This window comes from Drosophila virilis, chromosome 5 (genome assembly GCF_030788295.1).
Source record: "Drosophila virilis strain 15010-1051.87 chromosome 5, Dvir_AGI_RSII-ME, whole genome shotgun sequence".
Classification (NCBI taxonomy): domain Eukaryota; kingdom Metazoa; phylum Arthropoda; class Insecta; order Diptera; family Drosophilidae; genus Drosophila; species Drosophila virilis.
In genome coordinates, this window is record NC_091547.1 from 501,131 (window position 1) to 518,500 (window position 17,370).

At 43.6% G+C, this 17,370-nt stretch overlaps 6 protein-coding genes across 11 annotated transcripts; 3 read left to right on the plus strand and 3 right to left on the minus strand.

Annotated features, from left to right (window-relative positions):
- Positions 1-968: 968 nt before the first annotated feature.
- Positions 969-2,942, minus strand: LOC6635808 (ataxin-10). The gene is made up of 3 exons (XM_002059281.4): positions 2,706-2,942; positions 1,564-2,647; positions 969-1,497 (listed from the first exon to the last, which is right to left on the minus strand). The coding sequence occupies exons 1-3, from the start codon at positions 2,721-2,723 to the stop codon at positions 1,331-1,333; spliced, it is 1,269 nt and encodes a 422-aa protein (XP_002059317.1). The 5' UTR covers positions 2,724-2,942; the 3' UTR covers positions 969-1,330.
- Positions 2,943-3,158: 216 nt separating this feature from the next.
- rho-7 (rhomboid family intramembrane serine protease rho-7) lies at positions 3,159-5,055 on the plus strand. 3 transcript variants are annotated; one of them, XM_015168792.3, is made up of 6 exons: positions 3,159-3,577; positions 3,639-3,846; positions 3,912-4,206; positions 4,270-4,490; positions 4,567-4,766; positions 4,819-5,055. In XM_015168792.3, exons 2-6 carry the CDS (start codon positions 3,691-3,693, stop codon positions 4,907-4,909), a joined length of 963 nt encoding a protein of 320 aa, XP_015024278.1. In that variant the 5' UTR covers positions 3,159-3,577; positions 3,639-3,690; the 3' UTR covers positions 4,910-5,055. The 3 variants fall into 3 exon arrangements, with proteins under 3 accessions (XP_015024278.1, XP_002059318.1, XP_032292261.1); XM_002059282.4 differs by having other exon boundaries at positions 3,159-3,573; XM_032436370.2 differs by having other exon boundaries at positions 3,159-3,573; positions 3,917-4,206.
- On the minus strand, positions 4,979-5,780 carry LOC6635810 (RNA-binding protein 48). Of its 2 annotated transcripts, none has more exons than XM_015168761.3 (3): positions 5,566-5,780; positions 5,365-5,509; positions 4,979-5,294 (listed from the first exon to the last, which is right to left on the minus strand). In XM_015168761.3, exons 1-3 carry the CDS (start codon positions 5,656-5,658, stop codon positions 5,059-5,061), a joined length of 474 nt encoding a protein of 157 aa, XP_015024247.1. In that variant the 5' UTR covers positions 5,659-5,780; the 3' UTR covers positions 4,979-5,058. The 2 variants fall into 2 exon arrangements, with proteins under 2 accessions (XP_015024247.1, XP_002059319.1); XM_002059283.4 differs by having other exon boundaries at positions 4,979-5,303; positions 5,566-5,777.
- Positions 5,781-5,920: 140 nt separating this feature from the next.
- RnrS (ribonucleoside-diphosphate reductase subunit M2) lies at positions 5,921-7,789 on the plus strand. The gene is made up of 3 exons (XM_002059284.4): positions 5,921-6,119; positions 6,272-6,508; positions 6,736-7,789. Exons 1-3 carry the CDS (start codon positions 6,054-6,056, stop codon positions 7,615-7,617), a joined length of 1,185 nt encoding a protein of 394 aa, XP_002059320.1. The 5' UTR covers positions 5,921-6,053; the 3' UTR covers positions 7,618-7,789.
- A 144-nt stretch (positions 7,790-7,933) lies between these two features.
- Positions 7,934-10,365, plus strand: LOC6635812 (beta-1,3-galactosyltransferase 1). The gene is made up of 2 exons (XM_002059285.4): positions 7,934-8,642; positions 8,696-10,365. Exons 1-2 carry the CDS (start codon positions 8,324-8,326, stop codon positions 9,805-9,807), a joined length of 1,431 nt encoding a protein of 476 aa, XP_002059321.1. The 5' UTR covers positions 7,934-8,323; the 3' UTR covers positions 9,808-10,365.
- Positions 10,356-17,247, minus strand: ADD1 (ADD domain-containing protein 1). 3 transcript variants are annotated; one of them, XM_002059287.4, is made up of 6 exons: positions 16,736-17,247; positions 16,205-16,673; positions 15,503-16,142; positions 14,816-15,440; positions 12,973-13,908; positions 12,253-12,912 (listed from the first exon to the last, which is right to left on the minus strand). In XM_002059287.4, exons 1-6 carry the CDS (start codon positions 16,827-16,829, stop codon positions 12,356-12,358), a joined length of 3,321 nt encoding a protein of 1,106 aa, XP_002059323.1. In that variant the 5' UTR covers positions 16,830-17,247; the 3' UTR covers positions 12,253-12,355. The 3 variants fall into 3 exon arrangements, with proteins under 3 accessions (XP_015024246.2, XP_002059323.1, XP_032292258.1); XM_015168760.3 differs by lacking the exons at positions 12,253-12,912; positions 12,973-13,908 and adding an exon at positions 10,356-12,162 and having other exon boundaries at positions 16,736-17,238; XM_032436367.2 differs by lacking the exons at positions 12,253-12,912; positions 12,973-13,908 and adding an exon at positions 14,726-14,751 and having other exon boundaries at positions 16,736-17,238.
- Between the last annotated feature and the right edge of the window lie 123 nt (positions 17,248-17,370).

Genomic DNA, 17,370 nt, shown 5'->3' on the forward strand with positions numbered 1-17,370 from the left:
GCCTGCGCTTGCTCGAGGCAGGGAAGGAGCTGGCATTGTTGCTTGGGCCGCCGGCGCTGATTTGTGATTTGCGAGCGTTAAAATGGGACCCACAGCATAAACATAATTTGCGGCGTTGGCGGCGTGCGTTCTACATACAAGAATTTTGATAGACGCCGGGGTTGGCTGTGACCACATGTGCATGTGGCAGGGGTGTATATAAATAACAAGGGTGCTCTATTCGAAAGCGCTCGACTAGGAGACACCCTGGACCCAGAGTCCAGCTGGCGCTACACACAATCTGGCTTCGACACACTTTATGTGATAATACAAAAATCTCAAGACTTTATATGACGTAAGTGTCCCAATAACAAGGCTCTATATTAATGACATTTTTTTGTTTTTAATTTTGGAGTGAGAAATTCACTTAATCCTTATATACCTTGGGTGAAGCTATATACCGAGTTCGGTGTCTAAAATTTAACAACTTTCGAGTTATGCTTAAAAATCCATGTCTTAAAATTGGTTCTTATCGATGTTACGAAAATTGGAGTATAAATCGCGAGAAATATGATTATCGCGTTTTGCATATAGCAACGAAGAAAATATATTTCCAATTCCGATTAAGCTTATATATTTTCCGACACTTGCGATCGACTCAGCTCTTTGTACGGATCAAGAATATATATACTTTACGAGTCGGTGATGCTCCTTAACTAGATTAAATGAGTTCATATATATATATATATATATATATATAAAGAGACGTTGTCGCGACAAACAACCAGTGCATGGCCACCTGCAGCAGGCGCGGCGCTGGCGCTGCTGTCTGGCTGATGGTCCAAGCCCAAGCAGACAAGTGCCAAGCGTGAACTCTGGCATTGTCGTGATTAACTGCGTCATCGTTTTCGTTTCGTTTTTAATTGCGCCATAAAAAACTGAGCTGGGCAGCAACAACAGCAGGCACATTGTGTAGCAATATGTGTGCGTAATTTTAGAAATTGATGTATTTAGGCATCTCTCTTTTTTTTTAATGATACAGAGCCATGGGCAGCTATTTATAAAATAAAACTCGTAAATGCTTTGCCAGCCAAACAGCCAGCCGCATGCCAGTGCACAACATCGACAACCACCGCTCGCTGCTGTTGCTGCTGCCGCCGCCAACAATTTTGGGCCAAATTGCAATTAAACGTTGACAACGCGTTTATGAATGTTGTTAACATTTGTTTTTTTTTTCTCATTTTTTGGCATATCATTAGCGCATCATTCCGCGGATGACGTCGTGCTGTTTGTAGAGCTAACCACTTGTTAGTGGCAAATGGACAGCAAATGGATTTGTGTATTTTTGTGTCTATTGCTGTCGGTCTGTGATGCGTAATGCACCCATATCCAAATTCAATTCGCTGAGCATGTCATTTGGTGCAGCACCTTGCATGGTCAGGCCGGCAATCACCTGTTGCGCATCGGGGGAATTGATGCAGGCATTGCGTATGGCCAGAATGCTCCATTCACGCATTACTGTGTGGGCCAGAGAAAACACAGATTAACAAGCTAGTTGTCAGCAATTCTTGGATTATAACTTACAAGGATTACGCGCATCCATGACTGTGCACTCGAGCAGCGCAGGCAGCAGTTGGGTGTCGAGGCAGTAGCCTCGGTTGGCCTCGTTCTCGTACAGCAAATTGGCCGTGCAACGCACCAGCAGCGTTTTCAGCTCAAAGGACACCCGCTCCTCATAGCCCGCATCTATGTTAGAGGTGAGCGCCACTTCCTCCAGCTTTGTCATGGGGGTGTCCACGCTGCTATTGGGCTCTTTGCCAGCCGCAATTACACAGCGCAGCAAGCTGCTGACATTAATAAATAGCGAGTGATCGACTGCATAGATTTTGGCATAATTTTCTGTGCCGCTGGCGCTTGCAATGATGCGGAGCAGCGTGTGCACCTCACGCGGATGCAGCTCGTGACGTAGTTTTATGGTTTCACGTAGAATACAATCCGATTTTAGCCGAAACTCTTTGGCAAAGAACAGCAGCAGCATGGTGCTGATCTCTCCATTTGGACTGTTTTCGCGCAGATAGTGCGCCACATAGTCCAAAAAGGCAATGCGTTGCTCCACCAACGCCAGACGCTGATAGCACTGCACACAGGCGCGTCCATCCTTCACTATAAAGTGCTCCAGCAAAAAATGCAGATACTCGAAATTGTAATCCGTTTGTGCTTCAATAATTGCCTGCCAAAGGCGCACACATGTTTCAAACACCAACTGCTCGCTGACCAGGCGTGTGCAACGTCCTAAATAAATGTTATACATAATCATGAGCAGCACATTGTTGGAGCTGCCCAGTGGAGAAGTGCACGCTTGCTCGGCAATTTGTGCGCCATGGGTCTGCCAAGTCGCTGCCTGTGTCTTTTCATTGTTTACAACGCTGTTGGCCAGCACCTGAAGCGTTAGAATGTGTAGTGTTCGCTGCTGTGTCCTCATAATTGGATTAAAGACAACGTTTTGCACAAAATGTGCGAATTCCATATTGTTGGCCAATGTTTCCTGACTGGCGCTGCTTTGGGTGAGCAGCAGCCGCAAGTTTATCAATAGCGTCATTATTTCAGCTTCATTCTCAACTATATTCAGTTTTAGTATTTGCTGCAGAATGTCATTGGTTTGGATGTGCTTAAAATGTGAACACTAGTTAAATAAATAAAAAAAATCAAAAATATAATTTACTAACCGGCTCCACATGTTCCATTTTTATAATTGGTCCAATAACAACTGTTAAACAGCCGATGTCACTATCGATATCTACCCTTATCGATGGCTGCTAAGGTTTTTGGTTTAGATTATCACAATTATCGAGGAGCACAAAACACGTGAAATGAAAGCACAATCTAGTGTTTTTTTTTAAATACATTGTTTTTCTACTTTTTACATTTAAATACTCTGCTTTTTAGTATATCGTTTGTTAGCCCTACATTAGAGATAACGTACCAAAGCCGGTTAACAGCTGTTAAGTGTCAATTTGATTTAATTTAAGTTTGCGTTGCTGTTTTTATTTTTTAAACTACAACTGTATGCCAATTACATGTATTACCTTTTATAGCCAACAAATGTATACAATTTTCAAATTTTACACATGATATTTACTAATTTCTGTTAATAACATTTATGCGAAATGTTAACTTAACAGACGTACGAGCAAAACAGCAAATCGCAAAAATAAACAAAAAACAGAAAAAGCATTATTTAAATGATTTATAACTTTAAACCCAGCTTGGAATTTTAGAATACGGATACAGTGGATACTTCGAGTGGCTGATAAAATCAACATAAAAGCATACACAATCCGGCTGCGGCGATACCAACACGTTGAACGATAACGTGGAAAACCAGTCCAGGGTACTGAAGGGTATCTTGGTTTTTTAAATTCAGAAGGAAAAAACAAATCAACAGTATATTTTTATGTCAACCTGCTTTGCTTTTCGGGAAATACAAAGCAAATATTTTATATATATATATTTTATTTAATGCAAAATTCTTGATTCCCGAAATATTATGCTTGTTAATCGTGCGCTATGTCAAAGTTGGCTAACTCAGGTGACGTAAGTAAGGATGCAAAGAGCCGACCAGGCTACACCAATTGCTTTAATTCACATCCAAAATACAGTTATAGATTTCAAGGAAATGTTGCAAGCCGATTACAAGCTTGTCGACACACTATGTTCACACAGCGGGCGTGGCAGCCACCAGGGCGTTACTTTCACACCCACAGATCCCGATGGAGCAACATCAGATCGCCAGCAGTTGAGCCTGCGGCAGAGGGTGGCACGGTGCCAACGAACAACGTAATCAAGGCAATCGCGTTCACAGGAGCAGTAAGTAATTTGATCGAAATAGATACTCTTGTTTGGCACATGCTCTGAGTCCAACTTTTGTTTAGTTCAGCATCGGATGCTTTGCTGGCGCCACGATAATTGAATACGAGAACACACGGAGCATGATTCTTTCGAAGGCCAAACAGGCGCGTTTCGGTTGGTTACAAAATCGGCTGCTTGTAGATCGTGACACTTGGTGGCAAATTAAGAACGATGCGCGGCGCTTTTGGGATTCATTGACGCCCGGTGATAAAACCTTTGCGCCCATATTGGTGTGTAATCTGCTGGCGTTTGGATTGTGGCGTCTGCCCGCAATGCGTAACATAATGATGACGTACTTCACATCAAACCCTGCAGCGCGTAAGTACAATCCATACAATTTAAATGATAAAATGCTTCTATCTTATTTCTAACCTCACACAGGAATCGTTTGCTGGCCCATGTTCCTCTCGACATTCAGTCACTACTCCGTCATGCACATCTTTGCCAACATGTATGTGCTGCACAGTTTTTCTAATGCCGCCGTCTTGTCTATGGGCAAGGAGCAATTTATGGCCGTCTACCTCAGCGCTGGTGTATTTTCCAGTTTGATGAGCATTCTCTACAAGGCGGGCACGCGACAACCGGGCATGTCGCTGGGCGCGGTGCGTATTACACTTAAGTTTATATATATATATATATATATATATGTATATCTTAATTATTATGCTTTATTTGCAGTCGGGCGCTATTATGACCGTATTGGCCTACGTCTGCGCACAGTATCCCGATACACAGTTAAGCATATTGTTCCTGCCAACCGTTACGTTCTCTGCCGGTGCCGCCATCAAAGTTATCATGGGCATAGACTTTGCCGGCTGCGTGATGGGCTGGAAATTTTTTGATCATGCGGCACATTTGGGTGGAGCCTTGTTTGGCATGTAAGTTGCGATTTATGCTTCATTGTGTTGATTTAATGGTTCTCTGTTGCAGCTTTTGGGCGAACTATGGTGCGCAAGTGTGGGCGAAACGCATTGGCTTGCTAAATTACTATCACGAGCTACGCAGAACGAAACAGAAATAAATGCAAATGGCTTTGCGGAATTTTTCAGAAATGCCATTATTTTGAAAGTGAAACATGCATTGGAGAATCTTCAGAGATCGTTCAGCCTTAGAGGCTCGTGTTATCTTATTAGGTTCAATAAAATGACAGAATTATAAATGATCTTAGTTCTATACGGTTTTTTTGACCGAATGCGGCTGCTCGGCCAGGTTGCGCTGGATGCGATAGGCAATCTCTTTTCGGCGCTGTACCAGCTTTTCCCTCAGCTCCTGGGATGTCTCTCTTTCCGGGGCATAGGAGATGTGTAGTTCGCCGCCAAAGAACTGCCTAGCATCCAGTTGTCGTTTAGCCCGACGCGCTTGTTCCAACCCATCAAACTGCACCGCAAATACATCTGTAAAGGCCTCTAATTCCACTGTCAATATAATACAGTTTAGTTAGGCTTATGCTCTAAATATTATCTGAATCTGACGCACTTGTTTCTGCCAATTCGGTGGTCACACATGTGCAGGAACGCAATTTTCCAAAGCACTGCAGCTTATTCTTTATTTCTGTGTGAAGATTAACTTTGGGCACGCCAAAAACCAACATATGCCGGGACTCGCTGGCAACAGTGTACACCTGAAAACTGGCAGAGTTTTAAAGGATCCCAATGGATTTTTAGATGGTTTTTTTACTTTCACAGCTTTTAGCTCGCGGCCCTGTCGATATTGCAATCGCGTCGTACAATATTCTAAGCGCTTATGATGTTCGGTTGGCGTTTTCTCCATAATGTTAATATTTTAAATGCTGTCTATTTTTATTTTACTTAAAATTAATTCCTCCAGATTGCAAATACATTTTGAATATTGCAGCTGCGCTGCCAGCTGTAGGGTCGCTTATTTGATCTGTTGGAAGGCCCAATAATTCAGCAATTTCCAACACTTCTTAGCATTCACTTGTTGCGTGCACACAGCTGTAAAAATATATATAGATGGCGGGAAAAGAAAACTGTACGCCAGAAATGCGCGCCCCGCATATAAGGTAAATGTGCATAGTTAATTAAATCAGTAGCCTGTGAACAACCGAAACGTGCAGAACTAAGCACAAAAGCAATTGGCTTATTACATTTTAAGGCGCTTTTATTTCAAGAATTTGTGAAAAATTAAATCAAATTTGTAAGAACATGGCTCAAGCTCAAATTGCCGGCAAAGAAAACATCACAGACAACATGGAAAAATTCTCATTAAAGGTACGTGACACGTTTCCAATTATGGACAGTAGTTATGCAAATATATTTATGGCTCCGTTTGCACTCAAACAAATGCAAATTCAATTTCAGCTAATTATAGCTTTCTTGTAACTTCTTACATGTATTTTTTATATATTTTTTCGTTTATACAGAGCCCTAGCAAGAAAATTCTGACGGAGAACGCCAACAACGTTCGCAAAATGTCCGTAACAACGGAGGACAATGGCATCAGCAAAGAGGCCAGCAGCGCCGGCAAGGGTGCTCAGACAATAATGGAGAAGATCGCGGCACAATTTGATCCGACGGTGGAGCCGCTGCTTCGTGAAAATCCGCGTCGTTTTGTTATCTTTCCCATACAATATCATGACATCTGGCAGATGTACAAAAAGGTATGGCGGATGTGTACATAGACACATCCATACATACACAAGTACATTTGTGTGTGTATATGCAGGGTTGAAAAGGGCGGGAAAATGTATCAAAAAACGCGGCAAAACTTGCTCACGTAGCAAGCGTAACTGATTGTAAACAATTAGATTAGTGGGAAACTACAATATGTAGTGATTGCAACAATTGTGAAATTCTTATGTGTATTTTTCGCCCATTCTTTACTCAGGCCGAGGCATCATTCTGGACTGTGGAGGAAGTGGATCTGTCTAAGGATCTGACTGACTGGGCACGCCTAACAGACAACGAGCGTCATTTCATTTCACATGTTCTGGCCTTTTTTGCCGCCTCCGATGGCATTGTTAACGAGAATCTGGTCGAGCGTTTTAGCCAGGAAGTTCAGATTACAGAGGCTCGTTGCTTCTATGGCTTTCAGATAGCCATGGAGAATGTCCACTCGGAAATGTACAGCGTCCTGATTGACACATATATACGCGATCCGCATCAGCGTGATTATCTATTTAATGCAATTGAAACAATGCCGGCAGTTAAGCGGAAGGCCGACTGGGCGCTTTCTTGGATATCCTCTAAGGCAGCTAACTTTGGGGAGCGCATCATCGCATTTGCTGCTGTTGAGGGCATCTTCTTTAGCGGCAGCTTTGCTTCTATCTTTTGGCTGAAGAAGCGTGGCCTTATGCCCGGCCTCACTTTCTCGAACGAACTGATCTCCCGCGACGAGGGACTGCATTGCGACTTTGCTGTCCTGATGTTCCAGCATTTGGTGCAGCGTCCCTGCAGAGAGCGCATCATTGAGATCATCTCCGATGCTGTTACCATTGAACAGGAGTTTCTTACTGACGCACTGCCGGTCAATTTGATCGGCATGAATTGCGCACTTATGTCCGAATATATTGAGTTTGTGGCCGATCGTCTGCTGGTTGAACTTGGGGTCGGCAAACTGTACAACACAAAGAATCCGTTTACATTCATGGAAATGATTTCGTTGGACGGCAAAACCAATTTCTTTGAGAAAAAAGTGGGCGAATATCAGCGAATGGGCGTCACATCAAATCGTTTAGATAATGTGTTTACACTTGATGCGGATTTCTAGAGTCGCCAACGCTATCCACACAGCTGCTGGTACCGGGTGTTACTTTTAGCGATTGCAATTACATTAAACCTTAACTATTTCTGTATATTTTAAGCTCATTTTCTGACGCATAGGCAAATCATCATTGTCATTCCTTTTACAAAATTATAAGCTCATTCAATCATTTTGTCAACTGTACTTCAAATTATCATTGTAGATAACATTTTAAATAAATTTACTAAATATAATTACATATATAAAAAAATTGTTATATGTAGGATAATCTAGGCATGCCTCATAGATATTTATATATATATATATACGTACCATAAAAAACGGCATACATATATAAAATAATCGAAATAGCGAAGAAGTTATATCGTTCCGATAAATGGAAGTACATTTCACTGCCAGTGGAAACGGCTTAACTGTTATCGATATAGATAGTCACAAACAGCTGTCTTTGGCTTGAAAGTGCACAAATACATATGCATGTTACTACATATCTGCTCGTGTAAATGTTATCAAGACAAGCAATTAACATCAGCGATTGTTTGTGAATGTGGCATTGCTAAGACCGGGCACAAAAACAATTGGTGAAATTGGCAACCTGTGATATAATTACAGGCACGCTTCGTTTTGCTGCCAGCATGTGCACAAAATATACGGCTTGGATCAGGTGGAAGGCAAATTGACGCAGGATCTGATAAGCTGATGTGAATATAGCATGGGTTATGTTACACGTGAAGCGGTGGAGTTGGAGCAGCAGTGCACCCTGCTCGAAGAACCAACTGGCGGCACGCCTGCTTCTGGCTCCGATGATGAATCACAGCCAAGGCACAAAATGCGTGCCAAAAGAAATATCCATAGACGACAAAGTGTGTGCTATTATCTACCCAGATGCTTGAAGAGATTTGGCTGTTCCATGCGCTACCAACTACTCAGATGCTTTAAGAGATTCAGTTATTTTATGCTGTGCAGTTTCTTTATATTAATGCTGTACATTATCGTGCAGTACTTTTGTATTGATGTGCAAAAAAGACATGGTAAGTATAGAGTATACCATATAAAACCATTTGCTGATTGCGGCTTTTCACAGTTTCGCTGTCCGATTGGGCGGCCAACGTGTCGCTGGACATTAAGGACTACATACAGGCACAGCAGGAGACGGCACTCATAATGCCGCGTGACTTTTGTCGCAACAAAACATTTCTAATCATAGCCGTCTGCACCGGTTTGAATAACTTTGTGGCACGCCAGACGATCCGGGAAACGTGGGGCAATACAACAGAATTCAATTATGCCGCCTTTGGCAAGCTGCATGGCCATATGAAGGGTCATTATCTGCCGACAATGGATTCACGCCTGCAGCTCTATGCCGATTACCTAAGCGGTGAGGGTGACACCTTAACGGCCAAGGTGCGCATTGTCTTCATTGTGGGCCGCAGCAATTACGAATCCCATCTGGGCAACGAGACGCTGATACGTTTGCACAACGAAGCTGAAATGTACAACGATATCATTCAGGAGAATTTCATTGATTCGTACAATAATCTAACATTGAAATCCGTTTTGGCATTGAAGCACATCAGTAAAAGTTGCTGCAAGACGTGCGCCTTCTTTCTGAAATGCGACGATGACACCTTTGTCAATGTGCCGAATCTGTTGCACTTTCTGCTCGGCGGCACAGTTCCCCTCTATAACGATACACTAGACTATCATGACCGTGGGTCGATGGTGGTCATGTCGCCGCAGAATCGACTAAATGCCACCAGCGGGATCATGCGTGGACATCAGTTCTGCAATGTGGTGCCTGTCAGCGATGTGACAAGCAAATGGTATATGCCCTACTATATGTACAAAGGTGAATCATATCCCAAGTATCTGTCCGGTGCCGGTTATCTAATGTCCATTGATGTTGTCGAGCGTTTGTTTGAGGCCGCGTTGAACACATCGCTAGTTTATCTAGAAGATATTTTCATAACTGGTCTCTGCGCGAATCGTGCCAATGTTAAGCGGCAGCATCATGCACTCTTCAGCTTCGCCCACTCCCCGCATTTGTGCGCCTTTAAGGGCAGCATAACCCAGCATCAGGTGAAGGCGGAGAGCATGGCGGACGCGTGGCGTTTTGTTTCAAATTACAGCATACAATGCCCGCCACCGGGACGTTACTTAAATCATATGCGATTAAGGAATCGAAATAATTGTTAAAGCACAAGAGCTGTGAATATGCCTCGAAAATGTTGGCCTCCTTCCATATCTAGAGTTTACATTACATTTCTAATATGATTTCTTGCATTGAATACTCCGACAAACAGTTTTGCACACACCTTATATAACGCGTAGCTATATAAAACTTTTTTGTTCCTGAGATTATTTGTGGTATTTAAGTGAATTTTCATATTTTAGTTTAAAAGAAAAAAATTCAAAATAATGTATAAGGGCCGATATTCTTGCACACCTTTTTTGGGTGCTATTAATACTATTTGAAATATTATTTAACAAACGCACAGACTTGTTCAATTTTCACATAGTTATATCTACTACAATCTGTTTAAGCAAACGCACAAAAAGACCGAAAATATGCACTAGTTGCATAATTTCAACTCCCCAATACTCCACTTTATATGATTGCAACTGGGTTCGTGACTTTTGTTTATCCGTATTAAATGTGAATTATTTATTAACAATCTCATTGCGCCAAGTATTTATTTTTTACAATTAAAAAAAAATAAAATAAACGATATTATTTAATATCAATATACTCTATGCATTACTTTTATGACTAAGTATGATGATGTTTGTTTATGGGCGTGTTCTGAATTTTCATGTGCCATGGTATATTATTGATTTGGGCTAGTTGCTTTTCGAAAACGAAAACAAAAAGTTCTGATATTAAATGCTTAATCCTCTTAAATCTAAGCTGTTGCATACGTCCTTTTTGCGCTGTTCGTTTTTGAGTAGCTCATACGCAAAAATATTACTAAAAACTATAATAACAAATTACATTCGAGCCTACAATTCGAAGCAAAGTTAATTGTAGCATTAAAATGTGTTAGGGTATTTGGATTCCAAACTAGCACAGCAGTCATATTGCGGCGTCAGTCGTATCCGATGGCGGATCAAGGTGTTCGACACTTGGGCTTGCTGGTGGGGATGCCTTGCTTGGACTACTCTGTGTTGTAATCTCAGTCGGCTGCTCAGCTTCGGACGCTTGGACTAACTTGTGGTAAGTTGTTGAATCATTCTTTGCCTGCGCCGTCGCCTCAGCAGCGGTCACAGGTGAACTGTTCCTTGAGCTCTCCTTACATGCAGTTGCGTCCGTCTCATCAGCATCTGTCTCGCTGGTGTCGGCAGCTTTTGCGGCTGTATTGTCTTCATTTGCTTCAGCTGCTGGCGCTGCAGCATCAGTCTTGGCACTGGCTGCAACGCCAGATTTTATAACTGCCTCATCCAACGCTGTTTGATCAGCTTCTCTATATTTTAATTGCGGCATACTTTCTTCGTCTTCAGCTTCATCCGCTTCCTCAGTTGTTACACCAGCTGTTGTATCTGTTTCAGTTTCATTCAATTCAATTTTTTCGTCATCAGCCTCAATTATTTCTGTTACTTCCATTGTTGCTTCGTTGGACTTTTTATTTTCCATAATTCCTGCGCTTTCTGTCACTTCTAGGCCTTCCGTTGATTTTGCTATACTTGTTTTAATTGGCTCTGTTTCAGTTTTTTCTTTATCCGCAGCTGAGATTTCAATATCTTCAGGATTATCCGCATCTTCGGCTTTCTTTTGGCTCGTCGACTTCGTTTCGATGTTTTCAACGTCTGTTTGAGAGTTAGTTGCGTCTGTTGTGTCCATTTTCTGCAGCAACTCATCTTCAACGTGCTGTTCCTGTTCCTTCTCACTATCATTTTGCATGGTATTATCACTTTCCTCTTCTTTATTGGCGTCGATTGCTGCCTCCACTGGTTCATTCTGGCTTTCAGCTTTCTGCATCTGCTCTTCAGCATTTGGCTGTGATTCAAACACTGTGGATTTCTTAGCTAGCTTCTTTGCATGTTCCATGTCCATCCATTTGCGCGCCACCTCAAAGTCTTCCTCGGCACGCCTCAGCTTGACGACCACCTTCATTTTAAGCTTGGCATCATTGCGCTTTGTTTCCTCCATGCGCTGGCGCTCCAGATGCAGCAGCGCTGGATTCGGTTTGTTCGTCATCTTTTTACGCGGCTGCTTCTTTTGTATGGTACCACCTGGTGAAGTGGCTTGATGAGTTTTTACCTCGCCAACGCCCTCGGTAATGTCCACTTCCAGCAGACTGGCCAAAATGGATGAGCTAAAGGCCGCCACATCAATATCCATGTTTGGGTCCATGTTGGCGGTAACAGGATCAATTTTAATTATATTCGATGCTGGTGCCGTTGATTTTACAGATGTTATTTTCAGGCCCTTTGGTATGCTAACGTTTGAAACTGAAGGTAGCTCCTCCTCGTTATCGGAATCAATGGTAATGGTATCCGTTTTGGGCTCCACGATCTCAATCTCATTGTCCTCATCGTCGCTGGCTTGTTTTTCTATAAAGAGTAAAGAATTCATTAACAATGTAAGAATTTAACAATTAAACTTAGTCAGTTATTAAAAATGTGATAAATATAGTCTCTACATCTGTTGAAAAGTTTTAAATAAGTTTATTTAATCTTAGAATGTGCGGAAGTTTGGCATAATTTAACTTACTGCTAGTTTGTAATTTTGAAATCTATAAAAAACTTATATATTAAGAAACCGCATTTCTTCAAGCGGAAAATTGGTGCGCAACTTTTGCAGAGTTCTCTCATTCGGTCTCGGCTGTCGTTCCAGCTCGCGACAGTAGCATTCGTAGGCAAACTTTGCCATTTGCCAGCGTAATTTGCAGGCTCGTGCATCACGCCGGAAGCGTGGCAAGCGTCGGGCCAGCTCCGCCCACAGGCGTTCGCGGGCACCCACATCATTGTAATCGACATGTCGCGGATTCCAGAGTGTGGGATAGGCGCGCATGGCTAGCACCAGTTGTTGCGCGAACTGCTTATCATCGGGCATATCCTTTAGCTTGCCAGCTGAATCGCCACCGTTTGTCGCTTGCTGCACACAATCCTGCAGCGGCTCGAATTCGTCGCGTAAGTCCTGCTCGTCAATTTTATACAGAAAATACAAGTTGGCCAAATATTTGGAGTACTTTAGCTCAAGATTGGCAAATGTGCTCTTGTCCTTAATGGTTTTTAGACGAAAGGACTTGTACATTTCGTACATCTGTTGCCAGCGCTCCACAATGTACTCGCAGCGATAGTCTACAAAAGAAGAGCATAATTTAATTGATTCCCATTAAAAATACAGTTTGGATTACTTACTGGGCGCTGATTTCCAAAAGTTCAGCCACAGCGATTTGCGCGTTTGCTCATCTATGCTGTTGAACTCAGGATCGGTGGACTTGCGCCACAGCACTGGATGACTCTTGGCAAAGTTTATGATGCGCATATCAATCGGGCGTACCTCGATCGGACGCACTGGCAAACGTGGCGTCGCTCTTACCCCCTGTTGTCGTGCATCGGTAAAGTCCTGTTGCTCCTTATGTATGGTATTCTCAATGGCATCCAGTTGCTTGCGCTCAAAGCCGTCACCATCGCCTTCGCCACAGTCGACGGGTTGCCATTCACTGCGAGGCAAATCGCGGTTGGCCAAATAATTGGTGGCCTTGTCAAAATAGCCCTTGAAGCGTTTACCCTGCTTTAGCAGTCGCTCGATGCGCACATAACGTTTTCGTACATTCTTCCAGCGCAGCTTGATGTCGTCGCCGCGTGGAAAGTGGCTGGCAATTACGCGCCACTGTTTGCGTGTCACCTCCATTTTGCCATAGTCCGGATGACGTGTACACCAAATAGATGGATATTCGCGCAGCAGACGCGTCAGTTTGCGATCATAGGCATGCGCCTGCTCATTGCGATTCATGCTCTCCTCGGTGCCGAGTGCATCGTACTCATCATCCAAATCATCAACATCATCGCCATCATCGGCATCATCGTCGCGATCATCATCATACTCAGACGGCTCGTCGTTCTCATTTTCCGCTGTTTCATTTGGCTGCTGCGCATTGTCCTCGTCTTTGGGATCGTCTTCGGCACACACGCCCAGGGGCATTAGCGGCGGCAGTGGATCAATGCTTTCGCCATCCTTCAGATTCGCCTGTAAACTCTTGCGATACTCGTAAACCTGATTGTGAAAGCTATTGCAGCCCGTATTAAACAGATCCACATCGTCCAGCTGGCCGTAGCACACATAATCCACGGCTACAATAAAACCAAAAGTGAACAAAAAGAAAGATTTTAGCGAAAAACTGCTGCTGAATTCGATTCCATTGCCTTTTTTGGATATTTTCACAAACACATGGACCAAGAGCTAAATCAAATCAATTTGCCAAACGCAAGACTGAATTTAAGTGGAGCCAAGGAAATGGAACTCGCAGAGTTTTTCATAAACACAACAAAAAATACTTACATGCTGGCTGACCATAGCACAAAATGTTGAGCAACACCCGTCCATGTGTTAAAATATTCACAAAAGACAATGTACACTAACTTAAAAGTGGCCTCGACTTGCACAGGAAACCGCAGCCTGTGAAGCGTCGGCTGGAATAATACACGTAATATCCTATACTAAATCTTAGGCTATCATGTTTTGTATTAAACAAGATGTTAAGTTTACGTAAGGTGTTATCTTCAGAATAATCTAAATTCCAGTTTTGTTATAACATATCTAAACAATAGAAATTGGGTACTCTAATATAAAATACCTATTAATTTAAAGGAGTACGGCTATGTTCTGCTGGCCGAAGATTAAATAGCTTCTTACGGTCTTGAAGATATGTGAGCTGAATTGTGAAGCTCATATTTTCAGAATTTGGTAAAGATGTATCGAAAAACAGACCGATTCAACCGACTCTTTCCATATAACTATGTCACAGTGTTGTCTTATGTTGATAGTATTTGACCTCTATGTATGCAGCTTGGGAAAAATAATAAATGCCAAGTTTTGCCAATAGATCTTCAAAGCCAAATAAGAACTTAGCTCTCGTACAATCATTTCTATAGCGCTCCAAGTTGGCCGTCTAAACATCTTATGTTATTCGATATCTTAGGATACCAACCACTTCTTAAATCTATATTAAATATTATAATTGAACTGTAAAAAACTTACCAGCTGCCAGTTGACCGTTCTCCAAGCTGTTAGCATCATTCTTGAAGCCCATTTCGCGCATATCGACCAGGCACTTATCTTGCAGCTGTTTAAAGCGTCCAATCGCATAGGTCATCAGATAGGATAAATGTATGTAGAGCTCCTTGAGATCCATGTAGCTGCGCGCCTGATTGTACGCATTCGAATGGGTTAGCGTTTGCACTTTGCCCGTCAGATGCGTGCATATTTCCATCGCATTAAAGATCTGCTCCTGCAGCTGGGTGCGAGCCATACCAATGGGACTGTTGGGGAACACATGACGCACCAGTGTCGGAGCCTTGTGCACTGCTGCTGGCGTCATCATAATAGTTGTCCCGCCATTACTGTTGGAAGGCGTCGATGCCGCCGCAACGTTCACCGAATGCACCTGGCTGCCATTGTTGACGCGCACCACTTGCGGCGCGCGCTGCTGTTGATTAGTTTGTGGATTATAGATACCCATATTGGAGCCAAAACTGGGGTGGACCACGCGCGGCGATGGCCCTCCCGGTGTCTGTTGGCGTATGATGACCTGCGGATTCATTGAAATAGGGGTGCGCGCCACCGTTGTTGCGGGCTGGCCGCTGGGTGGCAACTGGCGCTTGACCTGCGTTGGTTTAAAATGTATCTATTAATGCTTTATTTTAGAGGTGGACGAAAATCCTATACCTGTATGAGCCGACCATTGGGCAGACGATAGGAGTCCTGCTGCGCTGCGCTATTGAGATCGACACGAAAACCATTTATGGTATGGAAGACGGGGCCCGCAGTGCGTACGGCATTTGGCACCACGGTGCGTCGCACAACAGAAGCTGGACCGGGTGTCGCCTGGCGGTAGCGCATGCCCGAGCTGCTCAACACCAATGGCGGGGGCAAGCTGCTCCGTGGACCGGTTGTGGCACTGCCATTAGTACTCGGACTGGGTCCACTGTAATTTTGTTGTACAGTCACAATGCGCGGCGTGGTGGTGGTGATACTGGCCGCTGGAGTTATAGTGGGCCGTGGACCAGGCTTTTGTGCCACTGAAATTTGACAATCCGGTTCCAGCATGCTGAGCAAATCGGGCGTACAGACTACCTCATCATTGGAGGACTTTGGACGCTTTGCGGGCGGACACTGTGGTTTGGGCGACTTCTTGACTGAGTGCACAGAGCTGGCATGACTGCGCTTGGAAGCATTTGATTCTAGGCTCTCCATGGAGTCGGACAGACTGTTGGCCTTGGCTTTGGCCAGGCGACAGCATGTGCTGTAGTCCTTGTGCATATGCCTGCGCATTTCCGATTCGGACAGCTGCATCGATTGCAGTCCGCTGTCAGAGAAGGAAATAATAGTTATGCTTGTGTTGGGTTTTTCTTAGTGCACGGCACTTACTTCTTCTGCGTCTGGATATAGTTGACAAGCGCCCAGTGCTGGGCGCGCAGCGGCCACAGTATTTTCGACGTGCACTTGAAGCAATTCCAGTTCTCGTTCTGCTCAATGTCCACGATAACGCCACGCGATAAGTTTTTAATGATGCACGACTTGCAAAAAACAAATGGGCAGGTTGAGCAGCAATATACCTCGCCGCCTTGACCACACCAGCGACAGTACAACTCGGAGCCATCCTCCCCCTTGGAGAACTCGCCGCTGTTGTAGAAGTCATGGCATTTGATGCAGTGCGTTACCCGCAATATCGGATGCATTTTAATATTGCTGTCCGCGCTGGCCGCGGTCCCAATATGCATGCGACAAACGGTGCAGTGGACTTTACGCTGATTGACCACATCGACGGTGGGATACATTTTGAGATAGAAGCGACGCTCCTCATCCGAAATGCTGGCATCCATTTCATAGTTGCTACCTAGACAATGCACACACGTACATTAGAAAAACATGTAGAGGGAGGCGCTTATTCCCGCTTACCCGTAAAATCAAAATCAAAGGCTTTGAGTGAAGGCGATGGCGTCGCTGGCGTTGTGACCGTCAGCACAGCCTCGCCGCTGGGCGTGCTGCTCATTTTGCCGGCTACGATAGTCAAGACTATCCACACGTGGATTTGCAATCGCAATCAAGAAATATCTTCTTTCTTCACTCTCTTACGAACAAATATATATATATATATATGTATATATATATATACCTACACACACACACACGGACACACACTAGACTACTGCAAAATGCTGGCTAACCAGCAGCGGCAGCAACAACGCGTCGCGGTATTTTTTGCAATAATAAATAACACTAATACCAATGCATGCCCTACATATATAAAATGGCGGCAATGCCGTAAATGATCCCTGGCCGTTTTGCAGTTTAATTCAAATGCTCTATTTTGATATTTTATATTAGCTCCATTTGCTTGGTCAACAGTATAAAAATGATTTTTCACGCGACTGCCGTTGTACTATCTCGTTTCCAATATGGCAGCCACTTCGTGTGAGCCGAGTGCACGAGCGAAACACGAAGTATCACAACAAGTTTTACCTAAAGTCTGGGCCGATAATGGTAAAATATGTTATACATACACATTTCATGGATGGATATAGTTAAATAGT